The following is a 22,299-nucleotide window of genomic DNA, read 5'->3' as shown; positions in this document are numbered from 1 at the left end:
ACCGACCCAAACAATGGACAGCACGGTCTGTGAGAGGCAAGGGCAACCGAGAAAGAAGTGGAAAGACTTGCCCAACAGAAGCTTGGCGCACTGAACTTACACAAGAGACAAGTTCATTAATTCCTGAAGATGGGATGAGCGAGCAGGGAAGTGACTCCAAGCCTAATGCGGTTAATCCAGTGACGTCAAGCGGTTAATGAAAACAGCGATGGCTCTGAGGCACGGGGTGCAGGGCATGTCTCAATGCTTTTCTCCAGCACCCCCCATCCTCCCTCCATTGATGACTGACAGTTTATAACTCACCCAGCCTTTCGCACTTTCTCTCCTCGACTGAAAGAACGATGTCGTAATCTAAACCGACATTCCAATGGAGATGTCCTGAGGGATTGTTGGATGTGCTGTGTCCTTTGAGTGAGATGTTAAAGCTGAGGTCCGCCTGGATGTTAAAGTTCTTCTAGAATGCTGGCCAACACTCCCTCATTACAACACGACTCATGACTCAAAATTAACCAATCATTTATCACATTTCTGCTTGTGGGATCTTGCTGTGTACAGTAACGGCTCCTACATTTGCCGTTGTAACAGCAGTCTCTGCCAGAATTCCTGCTAAGGCGCCACGCACACGCAGCCACGCCGCGGTCTGAGAGGTCACGCTTGGCTGCTCACCGGCTTTTCCATTGTCGATACCGCGCGCTGGGGGGACACAGATACCGCGCGCTGGGGGGAGGCAGATACCACTCGCTCGGGGGGGAGGCAGATACCGCGCGCTGGGGGGAGGCAGATACCGCGCGCTGGGGGGAGGCAGGCCGCGCGCTGGTGGGAGGCAGATACCACTCGCTCGGGGGGGAGGCAGATACCACTTGCTGGGGGGGAGGCAGATACCGTGCGCTGGGGGGAGGCAGGCCGCGCGCTGGTGGGAGGCAGATACCGTGTGCTGGGGGGAGGCAGATACCGTGTGCTGGGGGGAGGCAGATACCGCGCGCTGGGGGGAGGCAAATACCGCGCGCTGGGGGGAGGCAAATACCGCGCGCTGGGGGGGAGGCAGATACCGTGCGCTGGGGGGAGGTAGATACTGCGCGCTGGGGGGAGGCAAATACCGCGCGCTGGGGGGAGGCAGATACCACTTGCTGGGGGGAGGCAGATACCACTTGCTGGGGGGAGGCAGATACCGCGCGCTGGGGGGGAGGCAAATACCGCGCGCTGGTGGGAGGCAGATACCGCGCGCTGGGGGGAGGCAGATACCGCGTGCTGGGGGGAGGCAGATACCACTTGCTGGGGGGGAGGCAGATACCGCGTGCTGGGGGGAGGCAGATACCACGCGCTGGGGGGAGGCAGATACCACTTGCTGGGGGGGAGGCAGATACCGCGCGCTGGGGGGAGGCAAATACCGCGCGCTGGGGGGGAGGCAGATACCGTGCGCTGGGGGGAGGTAGATACTGCGCGCTGGGGGGAGGCAGATACCACTTGCTGGGGGGGAGGCAGATACCGCGCGCTGGGGGGGAGGCAAATACCGCGCGCTGGGGGGGAGGCAGATACCGCGTGCTGGGGGGGAGGCAGGCCGCGCGCTGGGGGGAGGCAGATACCACGCGCTGGGGGGAGGCAGATACCGCGCGCTGGGGGGGAGGCAGGCCGCGCGCTGGGGGGAGGCAGATACCACGCGCTGGGGGGAGGCAGATACCGCGCGCTGGGGGGAGGCAGGCTGCGCGGGAGGCAGCGCAGCTCACGCGGGACGCTGGTCACCGCACTCCAAAAAAAAAAAATACCCGCTCATTGTGCGTCAAGTGCAGACTGCCTGCCTCCTCCTCCTGATCCTCACCCCAGGGGCCAGTTTGAGCCCCTCTGGATTGCGAATGTGGTGGGCGATTTGATGGCGAGACAACACACTTAAGCCCAGGCTGGCTCTCGCCTGATCTCCACACTTCCACATTTCAAAGAGGAGAAACGTAGCGATCAGGTGGGAGGTCTGCCTGCGATGTTCTCCCTCGGGGATGTTGCCGGGACTGGAGAATTTTAGCGATGAGGAAAGATTGGATCGGCTGGAGTTGTTTTCTTTGGAACAGAGGAGGCTGTGGGGAGATTTAATTGAGGTGTTTAAAATTGTGGGGTGATAGAGTGGATAGGAAGGACCTATTCCCCTTAGCAGAGAGGTCAATAACCAGGGGGCTTAGATTTAAAGTCATTGGTAGAAGGATTAGAGGGGATTTGAGGAGAAACTTTTTCACCCAGAGGGCGGTGGGGGTCTGGAACTCGCTGCCTGAAAGGGTGGTAGAGGCAGAAACCCTCATCACATTTAAATAGTACTTGGATATGCGCTTGAAGTGCCGGAACCCACAGGGCTACGGACCGAGAGCTGGAAAGTGGGATTAGGCTGGAGAGCTCTTTGTCGGCCGGCACGGACACGATGGGCCGAATGGCCTCCTTCTGTGCTGTAAATTTCTATGATTCTAGCCCAGGAACACTCCAGAGACCAAGATGGCTGAGATTGGTTAATTCACCATCACCGTGGAGGCTCAACACGTTGAGATTGAACACTTGGCTCCAGTACTGTACCAGGGAGCTGAAGAACATTAACTTCAGGACAGGAGGAAAGCAAATCGCTGGTGAAAAAAACACTACGGGTGAAGCTGAAGAATCTGAGATTCTTGAGTTGAAATTTACCCTGAATGACCGCTTCCCTTGAAATCCTGGATTTATCTGTCAGGTGTCAGCCGTGGCTCAGTGGGCAGCACTCTCGTCTCTGGGTCAGAAGGTCGTGGGTTCAAGTCCCACTCCAGGGACTTGTGCACATGATCTAGGCTGACACTCCCAGTGCTGTACAGAGGGAGCACCGCACTGTCGGAGGTGCCGTCTTTCGGATGAGATGTTAAACCGAGGCCACGTGTGCTCTCTCAGGTGGACGTAAAAGATCCCGCGGCACTATTTTGAAGAAGAGCAGGGGAGTTATCCCCGGTGTCCTGGGGCCAATATTTATCCCTCAATCAACATCACTAAAAACAGATCATCGGGTCATTATCACATTGCTGTTTGTGGGAGCTTGCTGTGCGCAGATTGGTGGCCACGCTTCCAAAAGTAATTAATTGGCTGTGAAGTGCTTTGGGACGTCCTGAAGTCATAGAATGTGCTTTACAAATGCAAGTTCTTTTGTTCCGTGCATCGAGGCGTCAGAGATGGGAGCTAATTCTGCCTCTCACTTTGATAAGCAGCGAATGAGTCACCAACCATTGCAGCTGTCTGGCAATCGCCCAGCTGACAATACCTTGGTGTAAAACTCCCTTGGCTCAGCTTTAACAGCTTATTTCTTTCCACACCGTGTCACCATTTAACTATATCCTATAGGTGAAGGGAACACTGCTTCACACAACAGCATGAGCTGGTTTGTTTGCAAGACTTTCCTTGATGCAATGGAATAATTGTAAAATGTGTTCTGTAGCTCATTGGCAAGTGGGTAGTGTCCACATCTAAAATTATTACCCAATACAACAACAACTTGCATTTATACAGCGCCTTTAACGCAGTAAAACGTGCCAAGGCGCTTCACGGGTGCGATTATCAGACAAAATTTGACACCGAGCCACATAAGGAGCCACTAGGACAGGTGGAGGTAGGTTTTAAGGAGTGTCTCTGGTCATTTACCCCATTGCAGCTTTTGGAGCTTGCTGTGCACAAATTGGCTGCCGTGTTTCTTTTTTTTTATTCGTTTATGGGATGTGGGCGTCGCTGGCAAGGCCAGCATTTATTGCCCGTCCCACATTACGACAGTGACCACACTTCAAAAAGTACTTCGTCGGCTGTAAAGGGCTTTGGGAACATCCAGTGGTCGTGAAAGGCGCTGGAGAAATGCAAGTCTTTCTTTAAGGATATCTGGCACGACCTCAATAAGAATCACAAAGGTCAATCAGAGGACGTGCCTGTGAATCTGTGAAAGACGTTTAAGCTTTATATAAAAGTTTAGCCTCTCTCTCGCTCTCTGCATACAATCTGAAAAGAAAGAAAGACTTGCATTTCTATAGCGCCTTTCACGACCACTGGACATCCCAAAGCGCTTTACAGCCAATGAAGTACTTTTTGAAGTACAGTCACTTGTAATGTAGCGTCAGCCAATTTGCGCACAGCAAGCTCCCACAAACTACACTGTGATAATGACCAGATAATCTGTTTTAGTGATGTTGATTGAGGACAACGGGGAGAACTCCCCCTGCTCTTCTTCAAATAGTGCCGTGCGGCGCTCCCTCAGTACTGCCCCTCCGACAGTGCGGCACTCCCTCAGTACTGCCCCTCCGACAGTGTGACGCTCCCTCAGTACTGCCCCTCCGACAGTGCAGCGCTCCCTCAGTACTGCCCCTCCGACAGTGCGGCGCTCCCCCAGTACTGCCCCTCCGACAGTGCAGCACTCCCTCAGTACTGCCTCTCCGACAGTGCAGCACTCCCTCAGCACTGCCCCTCCGACAGTGTGGCACTCCCTCAGTACTGCCCCTCCGACAGTGCGGTGCTCTCTCAGTACTGCCCCTCCGACAGTGCGGCGCTCCCTCAGTACTGCCCCTCCGACAGTGCGGCGCTCCCTCAGTACTGCACTGGAGTGTCAGCCTGGATTTTTGTGCTCAAGTCTCTGGAGCGGGACTTGAACTCACGACCTTCTGGCTCAGAGGCGAGGGTGCTGCCCACTGAGCCACGGCTGACGCAGTATCTGGGAGCACTTTCCCCAAGTGTTGTAACTGGATTGTGGCGCCTGTTCTTTAAATTGCTGCAAACTACGTCCTGTGGCTTTGCAGAGATGATTGATCTGGGAGCAGCAATCCGCTGCTTTCTGAAGCCAGTTTGAGATCTACTTTAGATATTCCCAGCCCCTGATAAAAAGCAACACGTAGCACCGCTCCCGCGGCCCCCCCCCCGCCAGCCCACCGACTCACTCAGGAACACAGATGCCCGATTAATCTCCTTGCAGCCAATTACCCCGGGCCGTATCTGTGACTCTCATTCCCCTTATACAAAGGGCCATCAGATAACGGAGGAGGTGATAACAAAACATCCCACATCCCAGTACAGCAGCACTGATGCAGATCAGCCGGAAGGGCCGAGGCAGACAAACGCTGCCAGTCACTTTTAAGTCTCTACTGATAAATTGCTGGGCCTTGGAGAAGGTTCGAAGGGTGGACACAGGGTCCAGTCAAGCAAGGACACAGTGTCTGCTGCGTGTGACTTGAAACTCAAAACGCTATTTGCTCCACAAACCATCCCAAAAAGCTGCACAAACAAAGGGGAGTGGCGTTTATTCAGACTTTGCATTCTGAGTTCCATTTTTTAGCTATTTAATTCCTCCCCGCCCTTTAATTTCTCCGTCTCCTCTGCAGACGCCAACTCACGGTTCCACAGCTTCCAGTAACCCTGCAGCACTTCACCCCGAAAAAGGCCATTCCTTACGCGTAAGCCTAGATAATAAGGTTATTCAGCTGTGGGGGCATCACTTTGCTGGATGAATTAGATGGAACTTACAGCACAGAAACAGGCCATTCGGCCCAACCGGTCCGTGCCGGTGTTTATGCTCCACACGAGCCTCCTCCCTCCCCTCTTCATCTCACCCTATCAACACATCCTTCGATTCCTTTCTCCCTCATATGTTTATCCAGCTTCCCCTTAAATCCATCGATGTCATTCGCCTCAACCACTCCCTGTGGCAGCAGCTTTCCCAACCTCAGGACGTCCCAAAACACTTTACAGCCAATGAAGTACTTTTTGAGGTGTGGTCACTGTTGTAATGTGGGAAACGCGGCAGCCAATTTGCGCACAGCAAGCTCCCACAAGCAGCAATGTGATAATGACCCGATCATCTGCTTTTGAGGTGCCGGTTGAGGGATAAATGGGGAGAACTCCCCTGCTCTTCTTCGAATAGTGCCATGGGATATTTGAGTGCTGGGAGGAGCAGGACAGGTGGAACTGTGTAACACAATACATGAATACACAGTGAAAGAATCTGGTAGTACTTACAGTACAAAGACAAACAGCTGGTGGGGAGACAAAAGGGCAAATTACGCTCTCGAGTTTCAGAATGTCTGTGTATTAATGCCAGATGTGTAGAACGTACCTTTTGGCTATTTGATTTGACTGGCCTGTCACTCAGGCTCGTGATCTGAGGGGTAGGTTACTGTGTGAACACAGCTGTAGCAGGGGTTGCCCACTCTGCCAAGGATGAACAGCCTGGTAAGGTACAAGGTTTTCCCTTGCCTTTTTATAACATTTCATAGAATCATAGAATGAAACAGCACAGAAGGAGGCCATTGTACCCATTGTAACAGCGCGGAGCGAGAGAGCGCGGAGTGAAACAGCACAGAGTGAGAGAGCGCGGAGCAAGAGAGCGCAGAGCGAGACAGCGCCCAGCACACTCACTTGCCAAGATGGTGAACTGCAATCACTGAATGTCCCCGCTCCTCCGTCTGGAGCGGGAGCTGCCTGTGGGCTGTGGGCTGTGTGCCACTCTCTCCGACATCTATTTCACCGTTCCTGCAAATTAAATGAGGAGCGAGGCGGGGGAGCTTGTACCTGATGGTGCAAATCACTGGCTGCTTGTACCATGGGAACAGCAGCCAGGCTTCCTATCTAATGGCTGGGTTTTTCTGCGACTGTCATCTCTGAGCCAGTCACACTGAGGGTGCGACTCAAAGACTGCTCGGCTAATTTGGGAGCCGGAACACGCCATCTGTTTCAGATCAAGAACATTACTGAGACATTGTTGGTGGAAAGCAATTTCTGGTAAATTTATAAAGAAAGAAAGAACGAACTTGCATTTCTCCAGCGCCTTTCACGACCTCAGGATGTCACAAAGCGCTTTACAGCCAATGAAGTACGTTTCAAGTGCAGCCACTGTTGTAATGTAGGAAACGCGGCAGCCAATTTGCGCACAGCAAGCTCCCACAAACAGCAATGTGATGATGACCAGATAATCTGTTTTAGTCATGGTAGTTGAAGGATAAATATTGGCCAGGACACCGGGGAGAACGCCATCCACCTGAGAGAGCAGACGGGGCCTCGTTTAACGGCTCATCCAAAAGATGGCCACTCCGACAGTGTGGCGCTCCCTCAGCACTGCCCCTCCGACAGTGCGGCGCTCCTTCAGTACTGCCCCTCCGACAGTGCGGCGCTCCTTCAGTACTGCCCCTCCCACAGCGCAGCACTCCCTCAGAACTGCCCCTCCGACAGTGCGGCGCTCCCTCAGTACTACCCCTCCGACAGTGCGGCGCTCCTTCAGTACTGCCCCTCCCACAGCGCAGCACTCCCTCAGCACTGCCCCTCCGACAATGCGGCACTCCCTCAGTACTGCCCCTCCGACAGTGCGGCGCTCCCTCAGCACTGCCCCTCCAACAGTGCGGCACTCCCTCAGTACTGCCCCTCCGACAGTGCGGCGCTCCCTCAGCACTGCCCCTCTGACAGTGCGGCACTCCCTCAGTACTGCCCCTCTGACAGTGCAGCGCTCTCTCAGCACTGCCCCTCCGACAGTGCAGCACTCCCTTAGTACTGCCCCTCCAACAGTGCGGCGCTCCATCAGTACTGCCCCTCTGACAGCGCAGCACTCCCTCAGCACTGCCCCTCCGACAGTGCGGCACTCCCTCAGTACTGCCCCTCCGACAGTGCAGCGCTCCCTCAGCACTGCCCCTCCAACGGTGCGGCACTCCCTCAGTACTGCCCCTCCGACAGTGCGGCGCTCCCTCAGCACTGCCCCTCTGACAGTGCGGCACTCCCTTAGTACTGCCCCTCCGACAGTGCGGCGCTCCCTCAGTACTGCCCCTCTGACAGTGCAGCGCTCCCTCAGCACTGCCCCTCCGACAATGCAGCGCTCCCTCAGTACTGCCCCTCCGACAGTGCGGCACTCCCTCAGTACTGCCCCTTCGACAGTGCGGCGCTCCCTCAGTACTGCCCCTCCGACAGTGCAGCGCTCCCTCAGCACTGCCCCTCCGACAGTGCAGCGCTCCCTCACTACTGCCCCTCCGACAGTGCGGCACTCCCTCAGTACTGCCCCTCTGACAGTGCAGCGCTCCCTCAGCACTGCCTCAGTACTGCCCCTCCGACAGTGCGGCACTCCCTCAGTACTGCCCCTCTGACAGTGCAGCGCTCCCTCAGCACTGCCCCTCCAACAGTGCGGCACTTCCTCGGTACTGCCCCTCTGACAGTGCGGCGCTCCCTCAGCACTGCCCCTCCGACAGTGCAGCGCTCCCTCAGTACTGCCCCTCCGACAGTGCGGCACTCCCTCAGTACTGCCCCTCCGACAGTGCAGCGCTCCCTCAGTGCCGCCCCTCCGACAGTGCGGCACTCCCTCAGTACTGCCCCTCCGACAGTGCAGCGCTCCCTCAGTACTGCCCCTCCGACAGTGCAGCGCTCCCTCAGCAGTGCCCCTCCGATAGTGCAGCGCTCCCTCAGTACTGCCCCTCCGACAGTGCGGCGCTCCCTCAGTACTGCCCCTCCCACAGTGCGGCGCTCCCTCAGCACTGCCCCTCTGACAGTGCAGCGCTCCCTCAGTACTGCCACTCCGACAGTGCGGCGCTCCCTCAGTACTGCCACTCCGACAGTGCGGCGCTCCCTCAGTACTGCCCCTCTGACAGTGCAGCGCTCCCTCAGCACTGCCCCTCCAACAGTGCGGCACTCCCTCAGTACTGCCCCTCCGACAGTGCAGCGCTCCCTCAGCACTGCCCCTCCGACAGTGCGGCACTCCCTCAGTACTGCCCCTCCGACAGTGCAGCGCTCCCTCAGCACTGCCCCTCTGACAGTGCAGCGCTCCCTCAGCACTGCACTGGGAGTGTCATCCTAGATTTTTGTGCTCAAGTCCCGGGTGTGAGACTTGAACCCACAACATTCTGACTCAGAGGTGAGAGGACTACCCACCGAGCCACGGCTGACACTTAAAAGGCTTAAAATTCTTTAAAGCGGAATTAGAGCGATACGCAGACCTACTGCATTGATATTTGAAGTAGCTTTTCTTTACTTTTTATCATGTTTGACGATATTTCGCTCCCTGTGATAGAGATCGTGGGCTCCACTGAGGAACTGTTGCTGTTCCAGTTGAACATTCTTAACTCACTGCAATCTTTAACGTGGATTGACAATTATCTCTGGTCATAGAAAAGTCATATTTCACTCGTCCAGATTTCTCCGACAGCCTCATCAACCGCTTCCTGAGCTCCACTTGACACAAACTCCAAGCGACCCAGTGCTCATACCCTAACCCGCTCACACTCCTAACCCCTCCAATCCTCGCAGACTGTCCCATTCGCTCCCCAATCCTCAGCTCATTGAAAGACCAAAATTCCTGGATTTCTCTTTGAGTCCCTCATTCTCTCGCCCGTCCCTACCTTGGTAGCCTCGGTTGCGTCCTCCATCTCAGCTCGCACCTTCCACTCTTTCACCACCAGTCTACTCTGCAGGGTCTTCGACTGCACTCCCCATCACTTAAAACGGCCACGTTCAAAACGGGCAGTCTCTAATATCAGCTATAAAACACTAGCCATTATCCATTCGTGTCAACATCAGTGTCATAGTTGGCGGTTAGTGTCTCACAGCTACAGTGCGTACTGTGATGTTGTATGAGTTAAGTACAGATGAAAATATATATATCAATTTTCTCCATTACTTATATTGTATGCATATATAACACAGTCAGGGAACCACAGAGAGGGTAAACACTATACTCACTGCGCAGCATCAGATCTGTCATCTGCTGAAAAATTTGATTGTTCAAAAAAAAACCGAAGAACTATCTGCTGAAGCTCTGGTTTCTAATCTGACGCCATGCCCATCGATGATGTAACTCAGTTCCTTCACCCTGGTGAAGAATCTGTGTGCTGCGATTCAGATTATGAAGCATCGCTGTTTAATATTCCTCACTGTTAATTATTTCTTTTTATTTATCCTTTCACGGGATGTGGGCATCGTTGGCAAGGCCAGCATTTATTGTCCATCCCTAGTTGCCCCTTGAGAAGGTGGTGGTGAGCCGTCGCCTTGAACCGCTGCAGTCCGTGTGGTGAAGGTGCTCCCACAGTGCTGTTCGGGAGGGAGTTCCAGGATTTTGACCCAGCGACGATGAAGGATCGGCCGATATATTTCTAAGTCGGGATGGTGTGTGACTTGGAGGGGAACTTGGAGGTGGTGGTGTTCCCATGCGCCTGCTGCCCTTGTCCTTCTAGGTGGAAGAGGTTGCGGGTTTGGGAGGTGCTGCCCAAGTAGCCTTGGCGAGTTGCTGCAGTGCATCTTGTAGATGGTACACACTGCAGCCACGGTGCGCCGGTGGTGGAGGGAGTGAATGTTTAAGGTGGCGGCTGGGTTGCCAATCAAGTGGGCTGCTTTGTCCTGGATGGTATCGAGCTGCTCGAGTGTTGTTGGAGCTGCACTCATCCAGGCAAGTGGAGAGTATTCCTTGCTGTTTAGCGCTGAGCTTCCCATGTGAGACCCGAAAATGATACTGAAAAGTCAAGCTTGGTCCAATTTTGTTTGGGGCATTTCAGAGACAGGTCCTTGCGCGCTGGAGAGCGACAACTCCAGAGGAGATGGGAGGGGGGGGGGTGGCGGGGGGGGAGTGCTGGGAAGGACTGAAATAAGTAAGTCCTGGATCAGGTCCAGGGTCGGGCAGTAAGGAGGTTCGTTCAGGTGAGTGACGACAACATATATATCGCGCTACCACCTTATAGCAGCCATCACGTATAGCGGGCAAGGCTCACTCGCACCAAGGCGCCCGCTATAACGTGTGGGGATTGTATCAGAACCCAAATTCTCGAAACCCTCCTCTTTGCCACATCACCCCCACCTTCAAAAGCGTCGGTACAGTTCAATACCGGGCAAAACGCTGGGATCAGCAGAATCAGCCGTTAACCTATGCTGTTTTTTTTTCTCTCGGTCTCAGGTACGATGCCAGCTCTCCCCGAATGCCACCCTTAGCGCTTCCGAACTCAACCTCCCGTGGTGACAGACCGGCACTTTGGGAGGCGATGGGACGGTACCCCAGTATAACAGCAGCTTAAAATTCCCCACTTTACGTCGAAGTCGAAGCCTTTCGTGTGGGCCCATTAGGAATTTGAGGTACGTACATTCAAGAAACCGATCGTAAGCGATTTGTTTTCCAAATGTGGAAGCTGTGCTGTGGAGGAATGTTGGGAAAGCATTCCTTTTGGCTGCATTAACAGTGCGTGAGAGAATAAACTCGATTCATTCACACAAAGAACCAATCACCACATAAATTACCTGGGACAACAAGTCATTCAAAATTTTATGCACTAAATACAGCGCAGTTAACGGGCAAAGCTGATGTCACCAGAAAGATTGAGGTCAGAGTTCGAGGTTACTCTTTTCCATCAAATATTTTTTGAGGTGAGTTTTGATCCGGGTGAGGGTGGATTATACAGACAGAATGTGAGACACCGGGACACTTAAACAAACAACAGAGAGTCAGCATTAGACATGGACAACAACAACAACTTGCGTCTATATGGCACCTCAAACGTAGAAACTGTCCCAATGTATTCTATAGAGAGTAAGGGACCGGGCACCAGGCTACGGAGGGTGAGATTAGGAGGCAGAGCCAAGTGTTCAGTCAAAAAGAAAAGTTTTGGGAAGGTTTTTAAAGAAAGAAAGATTCGCATTTCTACAGCGCCTTTCACGACCACCAGACGTCCTAAAGCGCTTTACAGCCAATGAGGCTCTTTTTGAAGTGCAGTCACTGTTGTAATGTCGGAAACGCGGCCGCCAATTTGCGCACAAACTGGAGTGGAAGTTGAACCCACAACCTTCAGATTCAAAGGCGACTGCAGTGGTTCAAGAAGGCGGCTCACCACCACCTTCTCAAGGGGCGATTAGGGATGGGCAATAAATGCTGGCCTTGCCAGCAACGCCCACATCCCGTGAATGAATTAAAAAAAAAACAAAAGGTCTTCACTCATTAGTATCCGGAAGCTGTGATGCTCTTTGGGATGTCCTGCGGTTGTGATAGGTGCTATATAAATGCAAGTTTTTTCTTTCTTCATAGTTAATGTATCAAAATGCTACTTTTTTTTGGCTAATTTTCCCCTTACCTTGGCTCAGGCGTTCAGGCTGGTTTATCTGAACTCCATCGATCGCACACAAGTTCCCACATGGGTAGAGCATTATAATTTCATTTTGGTTTTCAATGTAGCAATGCCGGGCAGCAATGCCAGGACCCTGGATGCTAATGTCTTGTGAAGGACAGTCGGAACTGCCAAAAGTGGTCTTCCCTGTGAGCAAGGCAAGAATCAGAGGAGTCATTCATCGATAATGAATAGCACAAGGTAAAGGCACTAGAGAGCAATACTGAGTGGGACAAAGCAGGGCAGTCTCGGGTTGTCTTTGTCTCTGGCCCTTCCCTCCCATATTCCTCCTGCTCTACTGAAGGCACGGCCATTGCTCAGGTACAGTTCCACAAGCACCAGGTGACCTGGAGTATCTTGGCCAACTGGTCAGCCAACTCGAATGGACCCCTCGTCCTCACACTGGAGCCTGACCCTCACTTACTGATTACTGGGTGGTGATTAGAAGCAGGAACCCTGCCAACTTCTTCACTACCCAGCCCTGGGGTATTGATTATACCGTCCCTTTTTAAAAATTCATTCATGGGATGTGACCGTCGCTGGCAAGGCCGGCATTTATTACCCATTCCTAATTGCCCCTTGAGAAGGTGGTGGTGAACCGCCTTCTTGGAGTCCATGTGATGAAGGTACTCCGATAGTGCTGACTTTGTCGTAGCAGTTTGCTATAACTGAGGCCATTTGAGAGTCGATCACAGCTGGGTCTGGAGTCACATATAGGCCAGACCGGGTAAGGGCAGCAGATTTCCTTTCCTAAGTTGCCAGGATTTGAACTCGTGTCTCCGGATCATTAGTCCAGGCCTCTGGATTACGAGTCCAGTATCATAACCACTATGTTACCATAGCCCGCACCAACCTCATTGCCGTCTCAGAGAAGGCGAGCTAACAGTACAGGCCTCAGGTTGAACCTGCGACCGCTTTGCCCACCACGGACATGGTGCAGGTAGCCACACATTCCAAATTTGTTTCAAAACTTAAGGTCAGTCTATTGGGCTGGGGAGAAGTAACTTGAAAATGACTCTGTGAAACCCACAGGCTCCAAGTGAACAGTCTTCATACTTTGCAGTGTCTTTGCTGCGATCAGCCTGAGCTACGGTAAAAGCGTGTACTCGTTTGACCTCTTCCCAAACACATTTGATAGACGTGACTTTAAATATAGTCTATAGTTTAAAAAGAAACTAGCTGGAAAGGGATATACTGTAATTAGTTACAAGTCATATTTTGGCTTTAAAAAATTAACGTTTCATTTCTGGTCAACATATAGAACCAAAAGCAATAAAGCAATGAAGGAGGGAAGGTTAGCATTGCGCTTTTTATATATACATATGAAAAATAAATCATTGGTACTCTTCGATTAGATTCCAGCCTGTAACTCACTCCCGGGTATCTGTTATTCTATATATAAACCCCCTGAACCCCTCGATTAGATTCCAGCCTGTAACTCACTCCCGGGTATCTGTTATTTTATATATAAACCCCCTAAACCCCTCAATTAGATTCCAGCCTGTAGCTCACTCTCGGGTATCTGTTATTCTATATATAAACCCCCTGAACCCCTCGATTAGATTCCAGCCTGTAACTCACTCTCGGGTATCTGTTATTCTATATATAATCCCCCCGAATCCCTCGATTAGATTCCAGCCTGTAACACACTCCCGGGTATCTGTTATTCTATATATAAACCCCCTGAACCCCTCGATTAGATTCCAGCCTGTAGCTCACTCTCGGGTATCTGTTATTCTATATATAAACCCCCTGAACCCCTCGATTAGATTCCAGCCTGTAACTCACTCTCGGGTATCTGTTATTCTATATATAAACCCCCTGAACCCCTCGATTAGATTCCAGCCTGTAACTCACTCTCGGGTATCTGTTATTCTATATATAATCCCCCCGAATCCCTCGATTAGATTCCAGCCTGTAACACACTCCCGGGTATCTGTTATTCTATATATAAACCCCCCGAACCCCTCGATTAGATTCCAGCCTGTAACTCACTCCCAGGTATCTGTTATTCTATATATACAGTATAAACCTCTCCACCGTCGTCCAGCTGGGTGGGACTGCACTCACCTGATTCCATTCTTATCTAATCATAGCTAGAGAATCACCTGCAACGGCTCTCTTCCCGCTCCCGCATTGTTACCTCTGGTGTCCCCCAGGATCTATCCTTGGCCCCCTCCTATGTCTCATCTACACACTGCCCCTTGGCGACATCATCCGAAAACACAGCATCAGTTTCCACATGTACGCTGATGACACCCAGCTCTACCTCACTAACACTTCTCTCGACCCCTTCACGGTCTCTAAATTGTCAGACTGCTTGTCCGACATACAGTTCGGGATGAGCAGAAATTTTCTCCAATTAAATATCGGGAAGACTGAAGCCATTGTTTTCAGTTCCTGCCACAAACTCCGTTCCCCAGCTACTGACTCCATCCCTCTCCCTAACATCTGTCTGAGGCTGAACCACACTGTTTGCAATCTTGGTGTCATATTTGACCCTGAAATGAGCTTCCGACCATATATCCACAGCATAACTAAGACCGCCTATTTCCACCTCCGTAACATCGCCCGTCTCCGCCCTGCCTCAGCTCATCCGCTGCCGAAACCCTCATCCATGCCTTTGTTACCTCTAGACTTGACTATTCCAACGCACTCCTGAGTGGACTCCCACATTCCACCCTACGTAAACTCGGCTGCCCGTGTCCTAACTTGCACCAAGTCCCGTTCACCCATCTCCCCTGTGCTCGCTGCCCTACATTGGCTCCCGGTTAAGCAACGCCTCGATTTCAAAATTCTCATCCTTGTTTTCAAATCCCTCCATGGCCTCGCCCCTCCCTATCTCTGTAATCTCCTTCAGCCCCACAACCCCCGAGATATCTGCGCTCCTCTAATTCTGCCCTCTTGAGCATCCCTGATTTTAATCGTTCCACCATTGGCGGCCGTGCCTTCAGCTGCCGGGGCCCTAAGCTCTGGAATTCCCTCCCTAAACCTCTCCGCCTCTCTTTCCTCCTTTAAGACGCTCCTTAAAACCTACCTCGTTGTCCAAGCTTTTGGTCACCTGCTGTAATATCTCCTTATGTGGCTCGGTGTCAAATGTTTTTATCTTACAAAACATCAGTGCGCACCCAATCTTGTTCACGTGCGCGTGCTTCCAGCAGTAGATGCTGGATAGCGCAGTGGAGCGGGAATCCTGGCTGATTCTTCGCTCCCAAACCCGCGGGGGTTGAGTGTAGACAGATAAGATCATCCACCTCTGCACAGGCCAGGGGATCAAACTCACCCATGTGGGTCAGAAAGGCAAAGACTGTCTACACTCAGCTCTGGAATTCCCTCCCTAAACCTCTCCGCCTCTCTCTCTCTCTCCTCCTTTAAGGCCTTCCTCTTTGACCAAGTTTTTGGTCACCTGTCCTTATACCTCCTTATGTGACTCGGTGTCAGTTTTTCTTTGATGATCGCTCCTGTGAAGCGCCTTGGGATGTTTTCACTACGTTAAAGTCGCTATATAAATGCAAGTTGTTGTTGTCCTCAACTCCGAGTCTTGTTCACCCTCCGGCACTGCGCAGTCACCCCAGAGGTCAAAGTGCGTAACCTTTTCCTTGACAAGAAAAGGTCACAAATGTACTCGGCATTATCTTCAAGGATCTGTTATTTCCTACATCACCACTCAAACTAAATGAGCTGCAAAGTCTTGCCATGAACTATTTTGGGAGCCTGTTCCATTCAGCCCTGAGCTTGTCTTCCGCTGGCTGAGTCCCCCCACTGCCTGCTTTGCTCTCTATCTTGCTGGCAGCTCTGTACATAAAGTGCACGTGCCTCAGTAACTGCTGGCTCGTGATGGAAGGGAGCAGCGTCGCACCATCACCTCCCCCTTCCCCAAGCTGCTGTGCTGCGAGTCAGAAGCTGGGTCCTAATTGCCTTCATCAAAAATCAAGAGTGAAATTAAAGCCAGTCATCAGAACAGTTGCTCTTCCGTTTCTGATTGAGCCTGAAGTTGGAACGCATTCCAAGAGTGAGGGGATTTATAGCATTTAGCGAGAGAGAAATTAGGCAGGGCTGCTTGAAACCACAAATTGATGTAACATATTTCTGCACCCCTCCCAACTCACACACACTCACACAAACACACTCACTCACACAATCACACTCACACGCACTCAGACACAGACACACTCACACAAACACACTCACTCACACAGACACACAATCACACTCACACACTCACACTCACATACACTCATGCACGCACACACACTCACACACAGACACACTCACACAGACACACAGACACACACACTCACACACACTCACGCACAGACACACAGACACACTCACAGACACACTCACACACACACAGACACACTCACACACACACACACACTCACGCACAGACACACACACTCACAGACACACTCACACACACACTCACACACACACACTCACACACACACTCACGCACAGACACACACACACACACACACTCACGCACACACACTCACAGATGCACACACACACACAGACACACAGACACACTCACACACACACACACACTCACGCACACACACTCACAGATGCACAGAAATTTAAAAAAAGAAAGTAAGAAAGAAAGGCATCGCAAAGCACTTTACAGCCAATGAAGTACTTTGTTGAAGTGCAGTCACTGTTGTAATGTAGAAAACACGGCAGCCAATTTGTGCACAGCAAGATCCCACAAAGAGCAATGAGATAATGACCAGATAATCTGTTTTTAGGTGTTGGTTGTGAGATAAATATTGACCAGGATACCGGGGAGAAGTCCCCCTGATCTTCTTCCAACAGTGGCCGTGGGATCTTTTACAGCCACCCGAGAGAGCAGACGGGATCTCGGTTTAATGTCTCACCCAGAAAGCCACCAAACCACGGAGGAAACAGGACGACTGGTGAGGAAAATCACTGAGCAAACCAGGAGACAAAGTTGGCCAGCTAGCGTAAACTTCCACATGAACTTGGCACAGTTTCTTTTAGCAGCCTAAGGGGCAAACAAAATACACAATTCCGCCGGAGTTACAGGCCAGGCCTTCTGGGAATCGGCTGCTAACTCGGAGCAAACGTGGGGCGGCAGCCAGCCTCGAAGCTCTAAAGACACGGCATTAGAAGATTTCCAACAGGTACTGACCTCCAATCTTCACTAGCAAGAGAGAAAACAAAGAGGCAGCCACTTAGTTATGGTGCAGCTCTGAGTCGTCACGTATGGCGCTCGACGTGAAGCCAGGCTGACCTTTCCGCAGAGCAAGCTCAGAGCCTGGTCTGATCTGGTGCCCGGAGACTGGGCCTGATAGCTGTGCACAGGCAACGTGTTATCTGTCTCCGCGCAGCCCTTCCAGGGAAATTTAATCTGATGCTTAATCCCCCAGTTCCAGCATAAATCCAATTGCCCAAGAGCAAAGGGGGGCCTTCAGGTCAAGCCCATTTGGACGGTAGGATGCCCTGCAAGATGCCTGTAAATCTTCTCAAAACGCCAAATGAATCCGTTAACATAACATCGCGTCAAAGCACTTGTTTGTTCTTTTGTTTAGAAAACTATTTTTTAGCAAAGGTCACGAGCAGGTCTCTGTGCCACATAGAAACATAGAAACATAGAAGATAGGAGCAGGAGTAGGCCATTCGGCCCCTCGAGCCTGCTCTGCCATTCAATACGATCATGGCTGATCATCCAAATTCAGTACCCTGTCCCTGCTTTCTCCCCATACCCCTTGATCCCTTTAGCCTTAAGAAATATATCCAGCTCCTTCTTGAATATATTTAATGTATTGGCCTCTACTGCCTTCTGTGGTAGAGAATTCCACAGTTTCACCACTCTCTGGGTGAAGAAATTCCTCCTCATTTCTGTCCTAAATGGCCTACCCCTTATCCTTAGACTGTGACCCCTGGTTCTGGACTTTCCGACCATCGGGAACATCCTTCCTGCATCTAGTCTGTCCAGTCCTGTCAGAATTTTATAAGTTTCAATGAGATCCCCTCTCATTCTTCTAAACTCCAGCGAGTACAATAGTCCCAATCTCTCCTCATATGTCATTCCTGCCATCCCAGGTATCAGCCTGGTGAATCTTCGCTGAACTCCTTCCATGGCAAGAACATCCTTCCTCAGATAAGGCGACCAAAACTGCACACAATACTCAAGGTGTGGTCTCACCAAGGCCCTGTACAACTGCAGCAAGACATCCTTGTTCCTGTACTCAAACCCTCTCGCTATGAAGGCCAACATACCATTTGCCTTCTTAACCGCCTGCTGCACCTGCATGCTTACCTTCAGCGACTGGTGCACAAGGACACCCAGGTCTCGTTGCACTTCCCCTTCTCCCAATCTATTGCCATTCACATAATAATCTGCCTTCCTGTTTTTGCCACCAAAGTGGATAACCTCACATTTATCCACGTTATATTGCATCTGCCATGCTTCTGCCCAATCACCCAACCTGTCCAAATCGTCCTGTAGTTTCTCGGCATCCTCCTCACAACACACATGCCCACCCAGCTTTGTGTCGTCTGCAAATTTGGAGATATTACATCTAGTTCGCTTGTCTAGATCATTAATATATATTGTGAATAGCTGGGGTCCAAGGACCGATCCCTACGGTACCCCACTAGTCACTGCCTGCCACTCGGAAAAAGTCCCGTTTATTCCAACTTTTTCTATCCGCCAACCAGTTCTCTATCCAAGTCAATACCTTGCCCCCAATCCCATGTGCCTTAACTTTACGCGCTAATCTGTAGTGTATGTGCCTTTAAGACAGAACTACTTTTACAGCTCCTGTATACTGTAGTACTGGCAGTGACCACACCTGTATATAAGCCTTGCGCATGCCTCTGTACCCCCAGTCTTGAGACTACCCTCCTCCAGTAATTACCTGTTATTGTTAAGTTACAGCATCCGTGTAGTTATTGAAAAACAGCATACTCTCAGAATCACGGATCTAACAGTGGCGACGAGTGTCGATTCGAATCTACCTGCAACTCTGCATTTCCCTTCGAGGATTCGCTCCGGGAGGGCGGTGTAAAAAAAAAGTCAAGGCCAGGAACACGGGCGTCGACCACGAGCAACCGCCCAGTCGTCCAGCAGAGAGTGAACATCGCAGGGGAGGCTGTGGAGAGTCGGGCTTGGTTCCCCAGCCACGACGATCAGCAAGAGACTGACGACAGGTCCAGCGCAGACCCTTCCCGGACAGCGGCGGCTGGAACCGACCGACGGCGGAAAGCCGAGCAGCGTCGACGGGGTAAGACAGAGGGTGAAGCGCACAGGGCACAGCCGCGGGTTGAAAACCGAGCGGCGTCGAGAGAGGGTAAAGCAACAGCCGGGTTCAGGACCGAGCGGCGTCGAGAAAAAAAAAAGAATGCGCAGAGCACAGCCAGGGCTCAAGGGCTGAACAGTGTCCGCGGGGAGAAGAAGGGAGAGAGCGCTGGAGACGCTATTGAGCCGCGGAGAAGAAGGACGAGCGCGGGAGACGCCATTTTCTGAAGCCGCAGCGGAGAAGAAGGGCGAGCGCGGGAAGGAAGGAAAGCGCGGGAGATGCCATTTTGTGCCAGCGGAGAAGAAGGGGAAGCGTGGGAGATGCCATTTTTGACAGTTAAATCACACCCAGGGATGCCGAAGAGTGGCAGTATCTCTACGTTCGACAATGAAGTCGAAGATTGGGTGACATATGTGGAACGTGTTGAGGTGTACTGCAGGACGAATGAAATGCCAGATGCTAGTAAAGCACTGGGTTTGTTAAATTCCATGGGTGCAAAAACTTATGGGTTACTGTGAAATCTAATAACCCCAGAGAAGCTGGTGAACAAGAATTTCGAAAGCATAGTAGAAATCCTACAGGACCACTTAAACCCCACACCGCTGCTGATAGCAGAACGATTTAAGTTCCATAAAAGGAACCAACACAAAGACGAAAGCAATGCTGAGTACCTAACGGAACTGCGCAAGCTATCGAAACACTGCCAGTTTGGAGCGGGACTAGCAGATACGTTAAGGGACAAGTTTGTGTGTGGGCTACAAAGTGAAGGAACCCAGAAACGGCTTCTATCAGAAAAGGATCTTACGCTGGACAAGGCTTTCAGTATGGCAGTATCACACGAAGCAGCAGCAAGGGGCGCTGCAGAGATACAATGGAGACCGCAAGAATATGGCACCAATGAAATGTCCTATGGAACAGGGAAGTGCTATCGCTGCGGCAGAACAACACACGACCAGAAGGATTGTTGGTTCAAGGACCAAGTGTGCAGACAGTGTGGAAAAGCAGGACACATAGCAAGAGTCTGCAGGTCTGGGAAGAAAACCAACAGTAAAAAATCTCCACAGGAGAAGTACAAAAAGGTACACCAGGTGATGGACAGTGGTTCAGACGAACAGAAAAGTGACACAGACTCCGGAAGCAAGGAGCTGGGTTGTCTGGAACTACATAAGGTAACCAAAATGGAGGATCACCAGACTATCTGGGTTACACTCAAGATAGACGGAGTCCAAGTGAAAATGGAATTGGACACAGGATCAGCCCTAACAGTCATAAACCAAAGGGACTACAAGCGGCTATTTTCACATATACCCTTGAAAGCTACAGAGATTGTCTTGAAGACGTATACTGGGCAAAAAGTCTACCCCAAAGGAAAAATAAGGGTGAAAGTGATATATAAAGGCCAGGAAATACCTAAAATGGATATATATGTATTGCCAGATGGAGGACCACCACTGCTAGGACGTGAATGGATCCGGAAGATACAATTAGATTGGCATTCCATACAGGCACTGAAGGTTGAGGCCAAAAAGGATGACGACGTCACACCTGGACGACTGTCAAAAATGCTAACTGACGCAAAAGAAGTGTTCCAGGAGAGACTAGGAACACTAAAAGGCATAACAGCAACGATTAAAATAGAGGAAAATGCAAGCCCAAAGTTTCTTAAGGCCAGACCAGTGCCTTATGCGATCAGACCAGCTGTCGAAGCAGAGCTGGAAGGGTTCGAACGTTCAGGAGTACTGTCCAAAGTCGACTGGAGTGAGTGGGCTACACCCATCGTTCCTGTAATGAAGAGGTCGTTGAGTAATACGCCTGGGGAACCAAAGAAGGTCCGCATCTGTGGGGATTTTAAGGTGACAGTGAACCCAGTCCTTCACACGGTACAATATCCGCTTCCACGAATTGAGGATATTTTCGCCTCGCTATCTGGAGGTAAATGCTTCACCAAAATTGATCTAGCCCGGGCGTACTTGCAAATGGAGGTAGAAGAAGCTTCGAAACAATACCTTACGATTAACACTCATAAAGGTCTCTATCAATACAACCGGCTGGTGTTCGGGGTAGCCTCGGCTCCGGCTATCTGGCAAAGGGCAATGGATCAAGTCCTGCAAGGGATTCCAGGGACCCAGTGTTATTTGGATGACATCTTGGTCACGGGCGAAAATGACAGTGATCACCTCGCCAACTTGGAGAAGGTGCTCACCAGATTAAAGGAGTATGGGCTACGAGCTAATCGTCACAAGTGCGAGTTTTTCCAGAAACAGATCTCGTATTGTGGCCACGTCATCGATGAAGAGGGGTTACATAAGTCCCCTGAAAAGATTGAGGCAGTAGTCATGGCTCCAGCACCGGAAAATGTGTCACAACTGAGGTCGTTCCTAGGGCTGGTAAACTACTACCACAAGTTCTTACCAAATTTGTCCACGGTGTTACACCCACTGAACACCCTACTGCAAACAGGGGTACCATGGAAGTGGAATGACGAACGTAGACGAGCTTTCCAGAAGTGTAAAGAATTGATCACATCAAAAGAGGTGTTGGCCCATTTCAACCCAGCACTACCAATTCGTTTGGCATGTGATGCATCACCCTATGGTATTGGAGCGGTGCTGTCGCACAAATTCCCAGATGGGTTGGAGAGGCCAGTAGCCTTTGCGTCTCGGTCACTAACCTCAGCCGAGCGCAACTACGCCCAGATTGACAGGGAGGCCCTCAGCCTAGTATGGGGAGTAAAAAAATTCAACCACTATCTGCATGGGCAGAAGTTCACCTTGCTGACTGACCACCAACCACTTGTCTCCATCTTTAATCCTAAGAAGGGCGTTCCAGTGATGACTGCACAACGGTTACAAAGATGGTCCCTGTTTCTAGGGATGAATCAATATGAAATAGAATATAAAGGCACGAAACAGCATGGGAACGCTGATGGGCTATCGCGCCTGCCACTGCCTACT

At 51.4% G+C, this 22,299-nt stretch overlaps 1 protein-coding gene across 20 annotated transcripts in view; it reads right to left on the bottom strand.

Annotated features, from left to right (window-relative positions):
- Positions 1-22,299, bottom strand: part of phldb1b (pleckstrin homology-like domain, family B, member 1b) — a 326,558-nt gene that overhangs the window by 225,798 nt on the left and 78,461 nt on the right. For all 20 annotated transcript variants that reach the window (XM_085967718.1, XM_085967708.1, XM_085967710.1 and 17 more), the window contains exon 4: positions 12,045-12,224. In XM_085967718.1, coding sequence (XP_085823844.1) covers positions 12,045-12,224 — 180 coding nt within the window. The remainder of the gene's footprint in view (positions 1-12,044; positions 12,225-22,299) is intronic.

This window comes from Somniosus microcephalus, chromosome 26, assembly GCF_052327205.1.
Source record: "Somniosus microcephalus isolate GS21.2 chromosome 26, FLI_Smic_1.0, whole genome shotgun sequence".
Classification (NCBI taxonomy): domain Eukaryota; kingdom Metazoa; phylum Chordata; class Chondrichthyes; order Squaliformes; family Somniosidae; genus Somniosus; species Somniosus microcephalus.
Note: the sequence above shows the minus strand (reverse complement) of the source record. Positions and strands in the feature narration are given on the sequence as shown.